This window comes from Sminthopsis crassicaudata, chromosome 2 (genome assembly GCF_048593235.1).
Source record: "Sminthopsis crassicaudata isolate SCR6 chromosome 2, ASM4859323v1, whole genome shotgun sequence".
In the NCBI taxonomy this organism is placed as follows: domain Eukaryota; kingdom Metazoa; phylum Chordata; class Mammalia; order Dasyuromorphia; family Dasyuridae; genus Sminthopsis; species Sminthopsis crassicaudata.
The window spans coordinates 466,891,629-466,914,181 of NC_133618.1; the positions used below are offsets into that span (position 1 = coordinate 466,891,629).

Genomic DNA, 22,553 nt, shown 5'->3' on the forward strand with positions numbered 1-22,553 from the left:
GATGCCCTGAATCTCTGGCATGTCTTGTGGAAGAGCTATGAGAGTCTGAGAGAGCTTGCATTTGTTTCTTTGGGTTGTTTTGTCAGAGCTGATCATGCCCTTATGATATGGAATGCTAGAGATAGCAGGACTCCGAAAACATCTTCTGTCAGGATATCCCTAGAATTTGGGAGATGGAAGAGTCTTTCAAAGATAGCCTGTTAAAACAGGAAGGGACCTTTGGATACAGAACATTAAGAGATAAAAGATCTCAGACTAAAGAATGCTAGAACACTAAATGCTCAAATTTAGCACATAGAAAATTATTGATAGAAGAGAACTTAGCACCTTGACTATTAGGGGTCAAGGAGACTTTAGAGATCATCTCTCAATTGCCCTCATTTTATAGATGAGGCAACTGAGACCTAGGAAAAAGCAAGTGACTTGATCACAATCTCACAGTGGCAAAGCTGGGGCTAAGTGTGGTCAATGCCAGAAAAGAAGTGAAGAATCAGCAGAGAGAGAAAAAAAAGCTTTCTTTGGAAATGATTAAAGCCTTGGTGATGGGAACTTGTAGGGAAAGTAGAAAAGGAAAAAGGGGCTAAAGAAAGGGGGGGGGGGAAATAAGAGGAAGAGGGAAGACAGAAAAAGGGAAGAGGGAAGGAGAGGGAAAAGGAGAGTTACCTGCAATATATCGAATCTCTGGTAAACACATCATTAGATCGGGAAAACGATTTGGCTGATGAGGGTACTTATACTCGGTGAAATCCTGGCAAATATACCAATACCGCTTGTTCAACTGCTCCAGCTGTGAAGCATTTGTTAGGCCCCTGATATCTGAGAATGTGCAACAAAGTGGTTATTAAAAGAATTTTAGGATGATAAATACACCTTGCCTCCCATCATTCAGGTTAAGAGGGAAACATGAGAACTATTTCGAGCATCTGCAGGGAGATGATTTAGAAAAGGGACTATACGTGTTCTTCTGGGTCCCACAGGATGGAATTAGAAACAATGGGTAAAAATCACCAAGAGAAAGATATTGGCTCAATATAGGAAAAACTTCCTACCGGACAAGACTAAGACTGAAATGGACTGCTGAGTGATGGTGAGATTCCCCATCATTGAATAAATTCAAGCAGAAGTTGAGTGATCACCTGTTTGGATTACTGTAAAGTGATTTCCTGCTTAAGGGAAGGGTTAGACTATATGCCCCTGTGGCTGCTTTTAGCTCCAAAATTCTGATTCTGTTTTTCAGAATTATTTAAATACATTTTGAGGGGGTACAGCTTTGTGTGGCTTACTTAGGAAAGCCAGGTTCAAATCTCAGCTTTGTAATTTACTATGTGAGTAATCTTGGGCAGAGCAGGCCACCATTTGTAAAAGGGGAGAGAGAAAACCTATATACTTCTTTCATGGGATTTTTTTTTTTTTATTTCTTGGTTTGTTATTCTGTGCTTCTGAAAACATTATTAAAGAGATTTATTTCCACATACATAGAAAAAAATGGTTTAAAAATGATTATACATGAAGTCATTAATCTCTGCTATGTAAAGACTGACTTTAAAAACTCAAAAGTGTTAGCAGCAAAGCTGTCTTGCCTTTCTCCTTTTGAACCTCTTTCTGTTTTCTCTACATTTTAGAAAAATGCTAAGACCCTTTATCTTCTTCATTTCTATTACTAGTCGTCCTCTCCCTTCCTAAATTTAAAATGAGTAAAAAGCCCTCTCTTGTAACAAATAAACACATTTAAGCACAATAAATATAGACATTGGACATGTATGTGTATGTCAATCTGCCCCCAAGTTCTCTGATTTGTCTCAAAGGGACACTGAAGAAAGTCGTTCCTTGACCTTAATAAAGAGATGGGAGGTACTCTTCTTATTCTGAAAATAATTTATTTTCTTTCGGAGAAGGCCTGGGCTTTGCCCATGGGAGGGTAAACAATTTAAGAATATGTGAAAAAAGTTTAAAGAAGCCTCATAAGGTACAGAAATGGCCTGCTTAGAGAAGGTATGACTGAAAATTAACAGCGACAGCCTCCTATAAAGACTATAACATTTCCCAGTTTTCAGGTTTACATTTGCCATTATCTACAGAGAGGCAAAGAGACTTTCCCAAAGTCACACCCAGTGATGGACTCAAGACTAATAAGCTGTGTGGAGAAGGTGACAGCAACATTATTGTTCCTGTTTCATAAATGGGTAACTTAAGTAGTCTGTCCAAGGTCTTATGCTAATAGATGATAGTTTCAATGCTCATAAGACCTCTGTGAAGGAAGGAGTACAAACATTATTCTCTTCATTTGACAGACTGGGAAATTGAGGATCTAGGAAGTACAATGACTTGTCCAAGGCCATGGAGCTATTAAGTAGTAATATTGAAAATAAATCTGATTCTAAGTTTCATGCAGCTGCTTCTTCATGTTTTAAATTATAATACCTATGTAATAAATGGTACAATAGAAATTTACTCTTGGAGCACATAGCCTAAAGCCTGTAAAAAACTGTTTTAGAATTAACAAGATAAAAAGCATACCATGTACCTTTCCAATGCAGGATAATATGAGAAGAGAAACATAATGCTTCATTCATCTGCAAAGAGCATTTTTGTGCAATACTGTCGTACTATGACTGGACTATTAGAACAACCAGCAATCTGTCACATCAGTCTTATCTAGGCCAACTTCATCAGTCACTCTGTTGTTCCTCAGCGGCTGGTAAATTTGGGACATATTTTACATGACGCATGTACTGTCCTTGGTGTCTATGTTTAAATGTATTAAAATGGACTAAACAAAGTGGAGTCTCTTCCTTCCTTCATTACTTATAGGATTGCTGCATTTCAATTAAAACAAAAAAACAAAACCAAAAACAAAAAACAAAACCCAAAAAACAAAAAAACAAAAACCAAAAAACAAAAAAACACCACACACTTTCCCTGTACTAAGGGAAACATGAACTCCCAATGCCTGTGTCCCAGAATGTGAGAGTACTTGAACCATCAGGAAGCTTAGCAGATAGCAGTTGTCTAAAACCACATAATCAAGAATGGAAAAAGGATATTAGAGACTATCTATTCCAACCCACTCATTTTCCAGATGAGAGGCTAGAGAAAAATGAGTTGACCAAGATTGCAGAGGTAAAATAACAGCCAAGATTCGAATCCAGGTCCTTTGATTCCCAGGTCCAGTGCTCTGAGAACAATACCATAGCTACTAACCATGACCTATAACAAAAATGCCCCCTTTAATACCTCTAAAAAGTGATCATCTAGCCTTTAATGGAAGTCCTCCAAGGATAAGGAACTAGCATGGGAAATCAGGCACTACCATGCCTCTGTCTCCCAGTGTTGCCTCTTTCAGTGTCAGACAGCTCTCATTGTTAGTAAGTTTATCTGCATTGAGCTAAGACCTTCCTCTCTATAACTTGCTCTCCACTACTCCTGGTTTTGTTCTCTGGGACTAAGCAGAAAAAGTCTGATCCTTCTTTTATTTGACAACCAACCACTTGATATTTTAAAATAATGATGGCATCCATCTTATATTCTTTCCCTAGTTTTTGCTTCATGTTAAAATGCTTTAGGTCCTCATTTGCTTTGATCACTCCACTTCTGGCATAGGGATCCACAGCCTTACTCTGTGGCTGGATACATTTTGTACAGGTATAGTCTGACCAGGTTAAACAACTAACAGGCACCTCCCTTGATTTGGCTACTACATTTCTATCCCATGCAGTCTAAGTTGACTCTGGTCAATATGTGTCACATTGGTAACTTATCTTGAGGCTGCAGGTCACTAAATCTCTCAAAGTAACTTGCTGGACTTAAAACTTTTGTAGTTGATTTTGTTAATCCCAAGCATGGGATTTTATATTTTTCCCTTTTGAAATTCATTTTTTTAGACCTAACTTAAGGATATTGGGTCTTCTTTGTCAAACAAATAAAGGAGGGACAAGTTTTTATTAGGGTACCATTAACTTTGAAAAAGGCCTTGACCTAACACTCACCTTGATTGAGGAAGTTGATGGCTTTCATACAAGCATACTCCTCATTGCTGACCTTTAGCTGATGAAACTTTCGATAGAGGTAGATCAATCTCTCCATTACCTCCATCCCTTCTTCACTAAATCTGTAGGGAGAATAAGGATGTAAATTTTAGGTGGTGCATAAGTACTCCCCAATTACATGCCAACATGCTCACAGACAGAACATTTTTAAGTGAGAAGCTCACAGAGGGTAAAGAGAAAGGACAACTCTTAGCCAAGAAGATTGCTTGAACAGACACAGACTGATCCACATTCTCACCTCATTCAAAATCTGAAATCATTACCAGATAAAATAATGATCAAAAAATCTAATGAAGAAACAAAGTGGCCTACTTCACTAAAACTACAATAAAAAGTCAGCCAAAGTCAGGGCCAATGTGTATGTAAACAAACAGGCAGCCTCCTGTTGAAGGCAGAAAGATTGGACGGTTTCCCTAAGAAATCTTCAGGGAAATCAGAATCCCATCCAGGAACTTTGGAAGGTCCAGGGAATGAGAATGATCAGGGCAGAGAAGCAATACTGAGACCAGAACAATCCAGAGGGCTCTAGGGCTCTAGCATTCCAACCTGAGGTAACATAGAGGGTCCTGAAGATCTAGTACTTACAACCTCAAAGATCCAGGGGGCCTGACTACAGATAGTGGAAGTTAGCATAAGAACTCACAGAAAGCTCAACAATTTAATCCAAAAGCATAGCAGGGCGTATCATCTGGTCCTGGAACAAAGTTTGATTTAAGAATTAAAGCTGGAGAAATAAGTAAACCAGAGAAACCATTGACCAGCATTTAAAAAAAATTATTATAAATCTAGGGATGCCCCAAAGCCCAGTCTAAAAAAAGAAAAGCAACTCAGTAACAACTGCAAGCACAGACTCAAAGAAAAAAAGTGATTTTTCTATAAGGTTTATATGCCAACCTAGAAGTACAGAAGTAAGAGATTAAAAAATGAAACAAAAGCTCTTGAGGAAAGAACTAGAAGAACAAATTGTTTAGAAAAGTGGTACTCTTCTAAACAGCAAACAAAACAAAACATAACCCTCAAAATCAAAAGATTGAAAAAAACACAAAGTACTAAAGAAAAACACAACAACAAAAACGGAATTGGAAAACAGGAGTTAAATTTAAGAATTATGGACTCTGAAAAGCTGGCCAAAAATCAAAAATTAGACATAATATTTCAAGAAATAATAAAAGAAAACTACATATATTTGTTAGAACCAGAGAGGGATAGCATTCACTTGAAATGAACACCAAAAGAAAAAAATATCCCAGGAATTTCATAACCAAAATCTGGAGACTCCACATCAAAGGGAAAAAACAAAAAACAAAAAAACCAACTATAAGCATCCACAAAGGAGTTCTAATACCATAGTCATACCACACATGGCATTTTCTACTATAAACAGGAAATCTTGGGATTTTGTATTCTAAAAGGCAAAAGATAAATGCCCAGAAACAAGAGAAACTCACTCTGCAAAGCTGAATATAATCCTCCTGGAGGAAAAATGTGGATCTTTCATGGAAGAGAGGACCTTCAAGCACTTCTGAAGAAAAGACCAGAGCTCTTACTCAGCTTGAGTCTTTACACAGAGGTGATTAGGAAATTTGTAATACAAACACAAAAGCCATGAGAAATCTATAAAGGTAAGCTTATTTGAGCAATTAGAAGGGGTTGAACTGATGTTGGAGGGTTAACATTCTAATAAGGAGAAGAAACAAGTTTCTCTTTAGAACCTTAATGTCATCAGAGTACTACTGAGGGAGTAAGGAAGCAAGGATTGGTGGTAGAGAGGGGTGGGAGAGTGGGGGTTGTTTAGAGAATTTTAAGAGGCAAAGAAAAGGGAGTATAAAAAGGAGGAAGAAAAGGTACAATTCACTGTCTCCCATAATGGGTGTGCTTGAAAATATATAATTTTGGAAAAGGGGAAAAATATATATCAGATGAACTTTATTCCTGTTTGGAGCAGACAATGAAGGCTGAAAACACATACATATATCCAGTTTGGTCTAAAAATGCATTAAATTTAACAGAGAAATAAAATAGGAATAGTAAGGGATGGGAATAAGAGGGAAGGAATAATCACAAGCAAAATAAACTTTTTGAACCTGAATTAGAGTATTGAAAGGTTAAAAAAAAATTAATCCAAGGGGGTATCCATCAAATGAGGAATAGCTAAACAAATACAGTATGTGAATATAAAGATGAATTCAGAGAATATCAATTAATATGAACTGATATTAAATTAAATTAGAATTAAAGTAAGTAGAATCAGGAAAACAACTTACATAAAAACAAGAGGCAGCAATTAATAAAGCATTGATTCTGAGGTTAGAAGGACACGAGTTCAAATCTGGCTTTCGATATTTGATACTTATTAGCTGTGTGACCCTACACAAGTCACTTAACCAGAATTGCCTTACCCTGCCCCCCTCCCCCCAAGAAGAATGTAAAGGAAAACAATTTTGAAAGACTTAAGAACTCTGATCAATAGAGAAAGACAGCATCTAGGAACATAAAATATCAGAACTGAAGGGATTTTAGAATTCATCTAGTCCAAGTTCATTTCACAGATGTGAAAACTTTACCCAAAGAGCAAATCAACAATGCCTAATATAACTTACTGAAATTTCCAGACACAGTAAATGGCAGTGCTAGACATGAGCTTGCATCTTCTGACTCCAAGTCCTAGGCTTTCTACTATATAAAATGATGTCTTTTCCTTTACGTATTATAGTCATCTAACTTTGTGTTTTATCCCCTTATTGGTTCAAATTATCTCAAACTTTACTCTGTCTCACACTATGCACTCTGTCCAAAACATTGGTATCCTGGCTCTGAGTATTTTCTCCGGTTGTCCTCCACGTCTGGAATGTAAATCCCGGCTAAAAATCCTTCTTAATCACGATAACTTTCTTCTTTAAAGTAGCATATTTGTATAGGGTTGTTTCTTCTTGCCTCTCCCAATAGAATGTGAGCTCCTTGAGAGAAGGAACTAACTTTTGCTTTGCAAACACATGGTAGGTGGTTAATAAATGTTTACTGACTGACTGGTGGCAATTTTAGTAGGGTAGGGACCACAACTTAGTTAAACTTTGTACCTATACCTGTATCATGCATAGCTTTTGCATTGCATGATAGGCAAGAGTCAAAAAGATGTGTGTTGACTACTGATCACAGAAATGCAAATTAAGACAACTCTGAGATATCACTACACACCTGTCAGATTGGCTAAGATGACAGGAACAAATAATGATGAATGTTGGAGGGGAGGTGGGAAAACTGGAACACTGATGCATTGTTGGTGGAGTTGTGAAAGAATCCCACCATTGTGGAGAGCAATTTGGAATTATGCCCCAAAAGTTATCAAACTGTGCATACCCTTTGATCCAGCAGTGCTACTACTGCGCTTATATCCGAAAGAAATACTAAAGAGGGGAAAAGGATCTGTATGTGCCAAAATGTTTGTAGCAGCTCTTTTTGTAGTGGCTAGAAACTGGAAGATGAATGGATGTCCATCAATTGGAGAATGGTTGGGTAAATTATGGTATATGAAGGCTATGGAATATTATTGCTCTGTAAGAAATGACCAGCAGGATGAATTCAGAAAGGCTTGGAGAGACTTACATGAACTGATGCTGAGTGAAATGAACAGAACCAGAAGATCGCTGTACACTTCAATGGAAGTGGATATCTTCAACATAAAGAAGATCCAACTCACTTCCAGTTGATCAATGATGGATAGAAATAACTACACCCAGAGAAGGAACACTGGGAAGTGAATGTAAAATATTAGTACTACTGTCTATCTACCCAGGTTACTTATACCTTTGGAATCCAATACTTAACGTGCAACAAGAAAACTGGATTTACACACATATATTATATCTAGGTTATACTGTAACACATGTAAAATGTATGGGATTGCCTGTCATCTAGGGGAGGGAGTAGAGGGAGGGAGGGGAAAATCTGGTAAAATGAATACAAGGGATAATGTTATAAAAAAATTACTCATGCATATATACTGTCAAAAAATGTATAATTATAAAATTAAAAAAAAAAAAAGATGTATGTTGAGTTAAAAAGTTACATTTTCATAGCACTTTATTAAAAGTCCATTAGTTTATGTTTGCACTTTTGTTTTTCTTCCCAGGTTATTTTTACCTTCTGAATCCAATTCTTCCTGTGCAACAAGAAATTCGGTTCTGCACACATATATTGTATCTAGGATATACTATAACACATTTAACATGGGACTGCCTGCCATCTAGGGGAGGGGGTGGAGAGGAGGGGAAAATTCAGAACAGAAGTGAATACAAAGGATAATGCTGTAAAAAATTACCCATGCATATGTACTGTCAAAAAAAAATTGTAATTATAAAATTAATAATAATTTTAAAAAGTCCATTAATTTAAATGTTAATTATTTCATTTTTCAACTAGGAAAGCTGAGGCTCACAGACAAGAAATGATTGAACCTGGCTTGGTGAGCAATAAAGCTGAATGGGTCACATTGCTAGTTATTGGAAGACTTGGCATTTGAATAGTGGCCTCATGATTAAAAACCAAGAATGGGCTCTTTATATTATACTCCGTTCTAGACCAAACTATGTATATGTGTTTTCAACCTCATGAGATTTGGAAGTAACTTGATTGTAGAGGACTTCAAATACCACCAAAGTCTAGCCTCTCAACTTTTATTACATTTGCCACAGAGGAATCCATTTATGGATTTTGAGCACTGGAATGACAGGAAACAGATTTGTGCATTAGAAAAAAATTATTCAGGTGACAATATGAAGGATGGCTGTAAAGTTTATTAGACTACTTGGTCAAATGGCACCATTTCCCAATGTTTTGTGTTGATGGCATTATTTAACTTTTTATTTATTTCCAAAACTCTGAGATTTGCTGCAGTATAGAGGAAAAGTACTGGGTTTGGATTTGGAAGACACCTGAGGTAGAACCTTGGTTCTTCTACTTATTGGTATATGCCTGGGCAAGTTACTTCTTCACTTTGGGCCTCACATGCCTCACCTGGAAGACAAGGAGTATGGACTGGAGTGACTGCTAAATCTTACTGCTAAGCTACTTTTCTGAAGCTCAGTTTTCCATTCTGTAAAATGGAGATATTAGTATCTACCTACCTACCTCATATAATGTTGTAAAGACCAAATGAAATGATGTAAGTCAAATTTAAAACACTGTATAAACATGAATCAGCTCTTGTTCCTGCTGAGCTGGACTGATGAATTTTGGACTGGAAGTTCCCTGAGAATGTTAACTACCAGGATAAGAAGGGCCCTCTGGCATCATCTTATGCAATCCCTTCATTTCCTAAATATAGAAATGTAGGCTTCAAAGATGCGCAATGAGTTGTCCAAGGCAACACAACTAGTAAGTTTTAGAGCTGGGATTTGAAGCCAGTGCTCCTTACATGCAGTGAAGCAATCCTTCTATTAGAAAAAACTGTATCTAATACTCTGATGGATTACAGTGGATATAATCAGAAGCCCTTCCAAAGCTTACCAAATACCTCACTGTTTTCTTTCCCTTGTGTGATTATTGGAAAAGTTGGAGGCTGAATTAAGAGGCTCTGCTGTCCAAGCCTCAATCTGGACTCACAGAGCACCCCAAGTGAGACCAGTCCACTTCTGCTTCTAATCTGTCATCCCAGGCCAACAACTTTGCCAGGTGGAAACAATATTCAGGGTCACAGGTGGGAGCTCTTGAGAACCAGGAGAAAGATTACAGCCAAACGGGGGAGGCAAATCCTTCTCTGGGTGAGGAGAGAACTTGGAAGGCAAAGAGGAGGAGGACTGCAACTGCAGGCACACTAGCAGGAAGCTGAATGTTTTAAAATCAAAGAGAATACCACGGCATGGAGAGGTGGGTTAAGGCAAGTTATAAATGCTCTTTAAAGCCAAGAATTCATCTCTATTGTCATTATTAAGATAGGATCTGGAATTGGAAAACCAGGGTTCAGAACCAAGTGGAGTCAGTCACTACCCTTCCATAGCCCTAACTTTTCTCCAAAATTAAATTAGGGAATTTAGGGGGTTGGACTAAATGATCTCAAAGGTTCCTTATCATAAATACTATGAACCTTCTTATCATTATGAGATTTGGAAAGTATTTTGCAAACTCAAAGTGCAATATGTTATTATTATCATCATCATCACTGATTTTTATCAGTATGATATTTTATATGATTCTTAGTTAACATTTCATCCTTTTACTAGAATTGATGTCTTTCTCATCGTGGATGGAGGTAACCCTGGATTCCCCACTCTGAAGGTCATGTCAATAGTGGGCAAGCTCTGACAAGAAGAAAGACCTGGTGAGAGATAGTCTTTGTTTTTGTCATCTAGGTAAATGTGGAGAGACTCATCACAGAAAAATCTGTCCACAGTGACTCATGAAACCAAGAAACTGAGGGGTGGAAACTGACAGTAGGGAGACCAGAGATGAAATCACTTTTGAAGTACTGACAGGTATACAAAATTCATAGAATGAAGTTGCTTTGAAGAGGCAACTGTTAGTTAAGAAGTCCTTCTAACAGGAATTTTTGAGCTAGAAGGGACCTTAGAATAGAGAATGTCAAAACTGGGAGGGACTCTTCTAAGAAAAAAAAACCAAGTAATCCAATCTGCTCTAATTTAAACGATAATTAAAATTTAAAGTACCTTAATTGTTCATAGTTGCTTCTTCTTGTCTCCCCCAATAGAATATGAGCTCCTTGAGAGAAAGGATTGCCTTTTGCTTAACAGTGCCTGGTACCTTGATAGGTGTTCAATAGAGATTTGCTGACTGACTGGTAGCAATTTCAATTAGGGTAGGGACCACAACTTAGCTAAACCATCACAAAGATGTGAAGTGATTTGTCCTGTGTCACACAGCTAAGTAAGTCACAGAGTTGCATCTTGAATCTAGGTCCTCGGCTTCCAAATGTGGAAGCTCCACCTAACAAGCCTTAATGCTTCTGGGTTATTGAGAGAACACCCATTATATTGAACAGTGAGGCTTTTCCAGTGTCTTCTAGGCAATAGGCAGTCACAGAAGACTTCTGCACATATTAATGATCCAGTGCTATAGATCTGTGGAACTTTATTATGATTGAAGCATATTTTCTCTAGCCCATTGACAATGCACATCTCTTCTCTTCCAAACTCCCTAGTAGCTGAAAACGGCCACTGACCATTGGCTGTTTGCCCCAGTGAGTTCTGCCTCATCTCTGTACAAACTGGACTGCTATGTTTCCACACCTCCCCTTTTCAAACAAAGCTGTTCTCTGTTCTATGGGGCACCCACTCTTCCCCAGCTCAGGCTTTTCCCTCCTCCACAGGCTGCCTCCGCCTCAGGGTTCTGACATCCATATAGCCTCTGGCTACAAATTATCAGGATTCAAAGCAAAAAAAAAAAAAAAAAGCTAAGACAAACAAGGTCTTTCTTCTTTTCCCCATTCCTGTCCACAAGTATAATAGGACAAGGAAAACATTCTCAGCAGGTTATCCAAAAATCACTGGACCATTTAATCAACAATTGAAACTGACATAGAATAGAATAAATTATGTCTCATTAAGATTGTTGGAAGACCAATTTTCTTCTAAAATGTAGTGCCCAAGACTGGATACGATCTAGTCAAGCGTCAACTTTGTCCTCTGTAAAAATAAGGGGACCAGAAAGTCTCTAAAGTCCCTTCATTCCAATAGTCAAAATTCAAAAGTTCCTAGGGCAAGAAGGGTTCTTTCTTCTAACATTCTATGTTCTAAGTTCTCTTGTGGCTCTTATAAATCAAGACAGAAAAGTCTTCCAATGGCTCCATAAGTTAATTTTCATGAGTGGATTAAAAAAATAAACAACCTAGGTAAAAGTCAAAGAAAAATGTACATGCCAGTTTCCCCGAGCTTAGTAAATAGTGCTTTGAGAGAGAGAGAGAACAGGATTCTGTTGAGAAAAAGCACTATATTTCAAGAGTTCTGCTTGGTTACTCACTGCCTATGTGACTCAAGGTAAGTCATTCTTCCTTTTCTGTTTCAAAAATGGGGCAAATAATCTTTATAAATACTCTTCAAAAGATGATTGTGGGAAAGCTAATCATAAATCTTAATATTGGACTGGAAATTGTCATTCCCATATCCTGAATACAATTTCTCAAGTTTCAATCCCTTCTCTTCTCAGGAGGCAGAAAAACTGAGGCTCTCCCACTGTTAGAAAAGACCAATCTTTGAATCAGGTTTTTAACCATATGCCGCATTGTCAAAGGCAGGTCATTCCACTCCTTTGAGCCTCAGTTTCTTCATCTGTAAAATAGAAACACATGCTTTTACTACCTACTTTCTAAGATGGTTATGAGGAAAATCACTTTGTGAAATGTAAATTGTTACAGGAACGAGAGAGGTGATGTTGATGATGATGAAGACTACTATGACCTGGATTTGGCAATTTGAGAATATAAAAAGCACAGGGGCTAGAATGAACCATTAAAAGAGAGTTAGCAGAGTCTTAGCAGCAAAGTTCAGAAAAGCTCATTAGGGCCAGGAGCAGTCTCAGGCTGGTGCTATAATCTGCTTTAAATCAAACTCACTAAGTCTCACACTCGGATAAGAGACTGATTAAGGGAAATAGGGACCATAAATTTGATCTAATATTAGTAACACACACACACACACACACACACACACACACACACACACACACACACACACACAAAGCTCATGTAGTTGAAACTCTTTTTTTTTACTCTAAAGTTGTTAAAAAGTAAAGATATATCTGGGAAGAGCGTGCAGAGGAGAGGGAGAAAGAGAATAAAGAGAGCTATTGCCTATACAACATATACAATCTCACATTTTAATATCCTAGGCACATATCCTCCCCTCAGCACAACAGGACATATTTTACTTAGTGAAACAATCTGGTAACTTTCTTTCTCAGTTTACTGTCCTCTAAAGTTCCTCAGATTCAACTTTATTTCTATTGACAAGGAGCTCCATGTTGTATAATCTTTGGCAAATCACTTGGGTCTTCTCCTTGTGCCTCAAGTTTTCCCACCTGCAAAATGAACACTAGAATACCTATAAGATTCCATCTAGCTCAAATATTTATATTTCAAGGTTCCATTATTCCATGATTTTGTAATCTTTTTTAATTCTACACTCCTTCATTTTAACATTCTAGAAACCTAGATTTAGAATAAAGACAGCAAGAGATTCCAATCCTATCTTTTACATTTGCTGTGTGATCATGATCAAATGATCTAACTTTTTTAAGGCTCAATTTCTTCATCTAAAAACCAGGAATAAAAAAATCTGGTTAACACCTATCTCATAGGACTGCTGACAATCAAATGAAGTCACCTGTAAAATATTTTGCAAAGCACTACAGAAATGCCAGCTAATATGACTTTTATTATTTTGATATGATGTCCTTAACATCCTGTTTCACCATTTCTACTACTATTAAAGTTCTATGATTCTAAAAGACATTTTCGCGATCCCTAAATCAGATGCAGGAACAGAATATCCTTGTTAAAATTCTTTTAAGCAGGATGATTCCACAAAAGAAAAACAAACAAACAAACAAACAAACGTTTGGGATCTGGTCTTACCATCTCTCCTTATATTCTTGTTCCCCCTAACTCCTGAATAACACTGGGGCCAGAGGGAGTGCTGGGCCTCACCAAGCTCACATCCCTGGAGAAACAGACTGCCAACAGCTCTACGATATCCCCTGACCTGTGAAGTGACTCCAAAAATTCATCACCCTGGAATGAACAGCGCCCAGCAGCTGACCCTGCAGAGAACTCTAGGCATGCCAAATGCAAACAAGGAGGGCTGGCAGCCATCTAAGCAGACCCTGACAATATTAGGATAGGCAGCCTGCTATCCAAACACTTGGCTGCCCGATGCTAGGTCTAAGGAAGACCGAAAAAAGGGATGAAAATAATGAATTAGCATCTCTGGCTCTAGTTAGGTCATTCAGAACATCAGATAGCTTTGTTTACTAGACAGAGTGTCAACTTGGTTAAAAATACTGTCATTTATATCTGACTCTCCAATCTCTACCTCAGCTTTTAAAGATCATTTATAATGGAATATTATAACAAGGTCAGGAAGACACAACCTTCTCCTTTGGTTAGCTCCCAGAAAAGATGCAAGTGCAAGAGCTTGCAGATACAAATGTTTGTTGTGAGCCTTCTCTTCTCTCTCTCGCCACTCTTTCCTGGTAAAGTTTCCATTGGTTAGTTATTATCTTTATGAAGATGACTCAGTATTATATCCAGACCCATCCCCCAAGCTCTAGTGCCACATTAACAGCTGCCAATTGGACATTCCAAACCTGATATTCCAGAGAAACCTCAAACTCTAAATGTCCAAACCAGAACTTAGTCTCTTGCCCCTAAAACCTATCTGTTTTACAGACTTCCTTATTTTTGTCAAGGGCACCACCACCACTATTCTTCTAGTCACTTGATTTTGTAACACTGGTATCATTCCTAACACCTCACTTTCTCTCCGCCCATATATCCAATCAATTGACAAATCTTGCTATTTACTTTTACAGTATACCTCACATATCTCACAACTTAAGCTCAGAGCTCAGACTGACCACCTTGGCTCAGACCTGTATCACTTCTCCACTGTACCTCTATAATGGCCACTAAACTGGTCTCCTTGCCTCAACTCTCCTTACATCAATCCATCAATCCACAAAGCTGCAAGCACAGATGTGGCCATGTTGCTGTTCATCCTCTTTTTGAGGGGAACCAATGACATCACAGGATGATTTCTTAAATGGCTTCTGAACTGGATTTAAGCGAGGCAGAGCTGTACAAAGTTGTGAGCCTCACTCTATCTCTTCCTGAGAAATTGAAGTCCAGTGACAAGACAAAAGTTAAGACTGGAACTGGCCTGGGATGCTGTGGATGACCCTGCACTCTTTGGGCCCTTAAACCAAATTCCAAGTGCTTCAGCTACCTTTATGGCCATTGGGACAAATTGTTCTCAAACACACGTTCTGTTGGGGGAAATGTTCATGTTTCACATGCTTGGGAGTAGCCACCCCTCCAACTCACTGATGGGTTTGAAGCCTGTATTACCCTCAACTAGTTTAGTCTATCTGCTAAGAGGGGATGAGGTCACTGTGCATACTACAGCTTCTTGGAGCCACAGGTAAGAATTGGGTGAATTAGGTGGACACCAAAGGTGGATGAGAAGTTTTGAAAGGGCTTGGCAGCCCTCATACTCTTTTATTCAAATTCGAGTGGCTACTTATTGTTTCTGGGATAAACTCTATACCGGCATATAAAGCCTTTCATAACTTGGCCCTACCTAGCTTTCAGTCTATTTGCTACTTCCCTTTCTGAATTCCCATCCAGCCAAACTGGCCTTTTTACTTTTCCTCACATGCAAGCTCCAGCTTGCCTCAATGGCCTTTGCAAAGGTCACCTCCATTTTTGGAGTGCACTCCATCTCAGCTTATCTCCAACTCCTAAAACCCCACATTCCTTTAAGAGCACCTCTAGTACTATCTTTTATACTAAGCCTTTGCACTGATCCATTCTACTGCTGCTAGTGCCAACTGTGATTGCCTTATATTTATTTCGTCCTTGTTCTGTATACACTTAACTATGTACAACTCCTAGTAATAACGATGATGATTATAGCTAATATTTATATAGCACTCACTAGGTACCACACACTGTGCTAAGTGCTTTACAATCACTACATAATTTGATCTTTACAACAACCCTGGAAGACAAGTGGAATTCTTATTTCTATCTTACAGATGACGAAACTGGTTAAGTGAGTTGTCCAGGGTCACATAACTAATTAGTGTCCGAGGCTGAATTTGAACTCAGATTTTTCAGATTCCACGCCTCAAACTCTACCCCTCTGTATCATCTGGCTCCTTTGACAAGCTCCCCAAGAGTAAGGACTGTTTTATTTTACAGTTTATTGTGTTTACCTAGCACAGTACTCGCAATGTGGGAAATTCTGAAATCTGATAATCACTTGGTGATTTGACTAAGCATTCTGATACAATTTCCTATTGGCTTTACAAGTTTTATTCTGGACACGTTCTTTAATATTCATATTAAAAAAAAAAAAAAAAAAAACAACCAGCTGGGTTTTGGCATCAGTAGCAACAGACCTGGGGGGGGGGGGGAGTGTTTGCTTTTATTTGTGCTACTTTGGGCAAGTCACAAAATCTCTTTTGATCTGTGTGTGGGAAAGAGGAGGAGGGAGGAGGGAGAAAAAGGATCTAGATTAACATGATAAATTTTACCATCTTACTATTTTTTTTTCCTGGCTTCCTTCTGGCTCCAGGATCTCCCCATTTGTCTTCTTGTTTCCCAATAGTTTCTATCCTCTTCTGTCAATAATCTACTAATACGTGCAATACAGGCACATGGCGAAGTCCTAAGGGGGGGGGGGAATGACTTGGTTGGAGGGGGTGAGGATTACCCATAGCTCATGTAACATGACATTCAAGGAGAAGGACAAAGTTTCCTTTCTCTTCCAATAAGGCTATTTGCGATGTACCTTTCTTGATTGATAAAAGCATAGAGGGAACTATATTTAATGATCCTCAATTATTAATATCAGCAAGGGCATAAAATTTGCTTGCTAGAAGTAAATGTCACTGTCACAGAGACAGTATCTAAATGGAAGAGGGTTTTCTAGATTGAGATCCTTTTGATGCTCCCACTGGACAATGTGATAACATCACAGTGATTGCGTCAAGTCCCAGAATACTACTCAGTGAGATATGTAATTACTCAAGTTCCTAGACTAACAACCCAAATGGTAAAAGCAAAGCATAACGGAAATGTCCACTGCCCAGCCAATCAAGAGCATTTATTATGTACTTAAAATCTTCAAAGGACTGTATTAAGTATTGGAGATACAAAGAAAGGCAAAAACATTGTCCCTACCTCCAAGGAGCCCACATGCAAATGACAGAAATGACACGTAGACAACTGCATAATACAAGATATCCACAAGGAAGATGAAAGGTGACCACATAAGGCTCTTTGAGGCTATGGAGGGGAAGAGGATTGTGGTAAGAGGGGCAATCATTTGAGTTAATGATGACAAATGATACTTATATAGTCCTTTTAAGGTTTGCAAAATGGCCTACAGCTCAAGAGTTTTGTATGAATTATTTTAACCTACGTCATTTTCCTCTCTGTGAAGCCAAGGGCTCTGATCCCTAAAAAAGGCTGTGTGAAAACTCTGTAATGGAAGCTTCTGAAGGTTTCTCCATACTTTCCCTCACCTGTGCAGCTCCTCATCAGATGGCGAATACTTGGAGGTCACATCTGCCAGCTCCCCAAAGATGTGTTTGCTGTACACGGTGAGGGATGACAGCAGAATGAGCTCCTGCCACGTGGAACTCAGGAGGCAGGTATAGTCCTTGATTGAAAGCTCACAGAAGAATGGCAGCTTCTTGATCCAAGCAATTTGCCTGAACAGCAGCTCATCTGCCAGGCGACAAAGCAGCGCAAATAGCTCAGCCTGAGTTACAGTGTACCTGGGGACAAAAGCAGTATGAACTAAGAATTTAATCAATTAAGACTCCTTGTCTAAGAGGGTAGAGAGGGGAACTTTATGTAAATTTCCCCACAAAACTCAGGATGGATATCTTATATTTTGTGGATCTGTGAACTGGTTTGGTCATTCTGGAAGGCAAACTCTGCATGTTCGTTGACCCAGCAATAGTTTTGATTCTATAGCCTAAACATATCAAAGCAAAAATAATCTATATGCACAAATATTTGTTATTTGTATATATATTCTTATATACAGCCATTCTCCAATAAGAGAACACTTTTTAGTTTTGAATTTTTGATCGCCATGAAAAGAGCTATTAATGTTTGATGAAATGGACAACTTTCAGAGGAAACTGGAAGATGTGCAGAGGACAAATTTATACAATGATAATAATACAGAGTAAAACAATTCTGAAATATTTTGGAAGTATGAAGAATGAAGTTTGCCACTTTATTCCCTAAGAAAGAAAAAGCTCAAAAAGCAGAGACATATTTCCAGATATAGACAATATGTGCATTTGCTTGACTAGACTATGTACTGTGGAATTAAAAAAAAAAAAATTTGCTTGTAGGAGGAATGGGAGGGATAGATTAAATTTAAAAAGGAAAAGCAATTCCTTTAAAAAGATTAAAAAAAAAAAAAAGAAACTACACACACAACTTAGGATGGTAGGTTAATTGATTGCTCTAAGTAGTGACTTTATCCTGCTGCCCACACTGTCCTCTAGTGGTGAGGACCCAGGTGGCAGGAGCAAGCATGCAACCCATTCAGTGCTAGTTTTTGTCAAAAGCTCAACAGGGTAAGTCCTAAGAAAACTGTCTGCCCCCTGCCTCCCTCCAACCCCCTAACAAAGCTGGAAAGACTTTTAGAGCTCAGTTATAAAAGCTAAAAGGGACCATAGCATATGAAATGCTAAGAGTGCAGAAGGGACCTGAGAATACAAACCATGTTATGAATATGACTTACATTTTCCAGAGGAAAACTGAAGCCCAGGGAGTTCAAACAATTTTGTCCAACATCACATTACTAGATGAGGACAAAATCAGGTCTAAACTACCACTAGATTCACTTTTCTGTTTTTTTGTTGGCCCCCATATTCATGTAAACATAAACATATTTCATTGTGGAGGTACTGTGAAATAACAACTCTAACCAACTGAATCTATGACCTTTACAAACACCATGCCAGCCCTCTTTGTAGTGGCCAGAAACTGGAAACTGAGTAGATGCCCATCAACTGGAGAATGGCTGAATAAATTGTGGCATATGAATATTATGTAATATTATTATTCTGTAAGAAATTACCAACAGGATGATTTCAGAAAGGCCTGGAGAGACTTATATGAACTGATGCTGAGTGAAATGAGCAGGACCAGGAGATCATTGTATACTTCAACAACAATACTATATGACGATCAATTCTGATGGACGTGGCCCTCTTCAACAATGAGACGAACCAAATCAGTTCCAATAGAGCAGTAATGAACTGAACTAGCTACACCCAGCGAAAGAACTCTGGGAGATGACTATGAACCACTACATAGAATTCCCAATCCTTCTATTTTTGTCCACCTGCATTTTTAATTTCCCTCACAAGCTAATTGCACACTGTTTCAAAGTCTGATTCTTTTTGTACAGCAAAATAACTGTTTGGACACGTATACATATATTGTATTTAACTTATACTTTAACATATTTAACATGTATTGGTCAACCTGCCATCTGGGGGAGGGGAAAAATTGGACAAAAGGTTTTATAATTGTCAATGCTGAAAAATTATCCATGCATATATCTTGTAAATAAATAACTATAAAAAAAATGTCATGCCAGTGATAGTGCAAGTATTATTACCTTTATTTAATAGATAAAGAAGCAGACTCAAGGACACTGAATAAGTTGGTCATGGAAGGGGTAGGGAATAAGCATTTATTAAATGCTACTTGGTGGCCAGTCAGCTAGTCAGCTAGCTGGCATAGTGGATAGAGCTCAGAGTTGAAGTCAATAAAACATGAGTTCAAATGTGAACTCAACTACCTACATGACCCTGGTGTCTTTATATATAAAATGAGTCAAAGAAAGAAATGGCAAGCCATTCCAGTATCTTTGCCAAGAAATACCCAAAAAAGAGTTGGATACAACAGAAAATTTAAAAAAAGAAAAAAAAAATCAGCAAAGTGCCAATCACTGTGCTAAGTATTTTATATTTGATCCTCAAAATAACCTTGGGAGGTTGGTGTTGTTATGATCCACATTTTATAACTGAGAAAACTGAGGCAGAAGTTGAGTGATTTACCTAAAATCACCTAGCTAGTAAACATCTTAGGCTGGATTTGAACTCAGGACTTCCTACCTCCAGGCCCAGTTGTCTATTTACTGTTACTAGTTGCCATGGTCACGGTGAGTATGTCTCAGAAGGAACCTGAACTCAAGTCTCTTGAACAATTTAAGTGCTCTTTCCATTATGCCATTTATTATCTATAAACATAGACATTTAAAAATGGAGTTCAATGTAAACTGTTCAAATAACAAGTATTTTACCATCCAATCTGTCTTTCTTGCTCCCCAATCTCTCATTCAAGATCCTGGAGTACGTGGAGAGAAATGCCTGATAGCTATTGGAAAGTCGGTACCTATGGTCTTGTGCTGAGCTTCTGGCCCCAAAACAACCACCTCTTAGTGTATCAGGTCATGAACCACTCACCCATCTTCGATCAACATGGGTGTGCCCAGGGGTTCCAGGTCCTCAGCAAGCACCAACTGATGAATCAAGCTGTGGGACTGGGGGTCCAGGCTCCGGGCTTGGGGGGGCAGCAGAGGCGAGTGAGCTGAATAGCTAAAAAGGTGCGGTATATACTGATAGTGTGGGGGCACTGGGGTCCCCATGTACTGCTCCCTAAAGGCAGTGAATCCATTCAGCTCCACAGACCTACTAGAAGAGAAAAATTTCATTTTAATCAAGGCAGCTGCAGGCTCAACCATCTTGCATTCACCTTACTCCACTTGAAAGAATGAAGCACACATCATAGCAGTGCATTTGTCCTTGGCACCTGCCCAGGAAGGATATAAGCAGACATGTGTGATGAGAAGAGGTTTCAAATGGGAATCAGGAGGCCCAATTCTTTCTTAGGTTTTAGAGCTGAAAGGGGAAGATGAAGAAACGGAGGCCCAAAGGGCAGAAATGACTTTCTGAAAGTCCTGGCTAGTGAGCAGTTAGAACTAGGACAGACACAATGATCTTCCCCATGATGAAGTGAAAAAACCAAGCTCCTTTTGAAAGATCAAAAGTACTTAGACACATATTTAGAGTTTTAAAGTTTACAAAGCACTTTCGTCACTATAATTCCTTTAAACCTTTTTTTTCTTCCCATCTCAGATCCTTCTCCACTGGAGTCCTTCCAGGGAGCTTTCCTTAAATGCAGACCTGACCATACCATTGCACAGTCTCCCTTTATTTCTAAGATAAACATTAAACTTATCTTCACAATCCGAACAATATTCTTCATCCTGTCCTTTGTGATCTAGGCAAACTAGCCTTTGCTCTATTCCCTGTCCTTGCACTAGCTGTGCAGTCCCCTCCTATTCTTGACCTCAGAGATTCTCTCTTCCTTCAAGATGCAACCATCCTTGGTCCCCCAGCTACTTCAGAAGTAACCCTTCTTTCCAATTACTCTGTTTTTATCTTTATATGCTTATTTATAAAGTCCATATTGTTTTTCATCTTAGGAAATAAGGTCCTTGTAGACAGGGCCTGTTTCCTTCTTTTGAAACCCGGCACAGGGCCCAATTGGTCATTAATGAATTGTCTTTTTCTATAATAAACCATTTAATTGGTTTAAGTGGACAAGAAATGTCCTACTAATGTGGCTCTCTTCAATAATGAGATGATTCAAACCAGTTCCAATTGTTCAGTGATGAACAGAGCCATCTATACCCGGAGAGACCTGGGGGAACTGAGTGTGGATCACAACATAGCATTTTCACTCTCTCTGTTGTTATTTGCATGCATTTTGTTTTCTTTCTCATTTTTTTCTGATTTGATTTGATTTTTCTTGTGCAGCAAGATAATTATATAAATATGTATGCATATATTAGATTTAACATATCCTATCCTGTTTAACATATATTAGAATACTTGTTATCTAGGGGAGGGCATGGGGGAAGGGGGGGAAATTGAAACACAAGTTTCTGCAATGTTAGCACATTGTACACACATATGTTTTGAAAAATAAAAAGTTTTAATAAAGAAAAAAAAAAAAAAAGACACCCCCCCCCACCAAAAAAGAAATGTTCTACTAGTGTGGAAGTATCTGAGTTTCTTTCTCAAGCAAATGAAGTCTTCACTCCAGTGTTCCACTGCAAAGTTGTAATACATTACAATAAGGTTATTTTAGCTCCCATATTGTAAAACTTCTTTGAGTTTCAGTTTCCTAGCTTGTGTGAAGTGGTAAAAGGGTAGTTCAACTCCACAAGCTTTTCATTTCCCCACCCCAATTCCCTCAATCTAAACTCTTTCCAGAGCAGAGTAGACTGATGTAATACTAGAGCTGGAAAGGACCTAGGAGATGCTCTACACATCATCACTATTTGCATAAGAAGCAAAAATGGTCCCAGATCAAATACTGATCAAAAGTGATAGCTCCCCCAGCTCCACATTTAACTTGCATAAAAGTCAAATGTTTTGTTTATTTTTAAAGGAGTATATCTATACAGCCTTTTCTCTTAGAGACATCATTTTTTAAAAAATATATATATATTTTTAAGAGACATCATCTATGAGGACTGCCTCTATTTAGGGGGAATGACTACCTGAACCAAGTTTCTGTCAGGCCATTCCACCCCTCTAAAGTTCTATATTTTCACAGTTAAAACTAAGGAGGAAATATTCACTTTAATTCTTAGGCAGTAATCAGTAAAGTGCTCTGCAGATCATAAAACCTCCTAAGAAAGGGGCCAAATTTTATTTTTCTTTGAATGA

General features: G+C 38.3%; 1 protein-coding gene across 3 annotated transcripts in view; it reads right to left on the reverse strand.

The window, feature by feature from the left end:
* The window catches only part of NR6A1 (nuclear receptor subfamily 6 group A member 1), a 250,333-nt gene that overhangs the window by 8,081 nt on the left and 219,699 nt on the right, over nucleotides 1-22,553 (reverse strand). For 2 of the 3 annotated variants that reach the window (XM_074293063.1, XM_074293062.1), the window contains 4 exons: nucleotides 20,280-20,507; nucleotides 17,304-17,558; nucleotides 3,987-4,108; nucleotides 664-816 (listed from right to left, as the gene is read on the reverse strand). In XM_074293063.1, the coding sequence (XP_074149164.1) occupies nucleotides 664-816; nucleotides 3,987-4,108; nucleotides 17,304-17,558; nucleotides 20,280-20,507 (758 nt within the window). The remainder of the gene's footprint in view (nucleotides 1-663; nucleotides 817-3,986; nucleotides 4,109-17,303; nucleotides 17,559-20,279; nucleotides 20,508-22,553) is intronic. The other variant, XM_074293064.1, reaches the window with a different exon arrangement.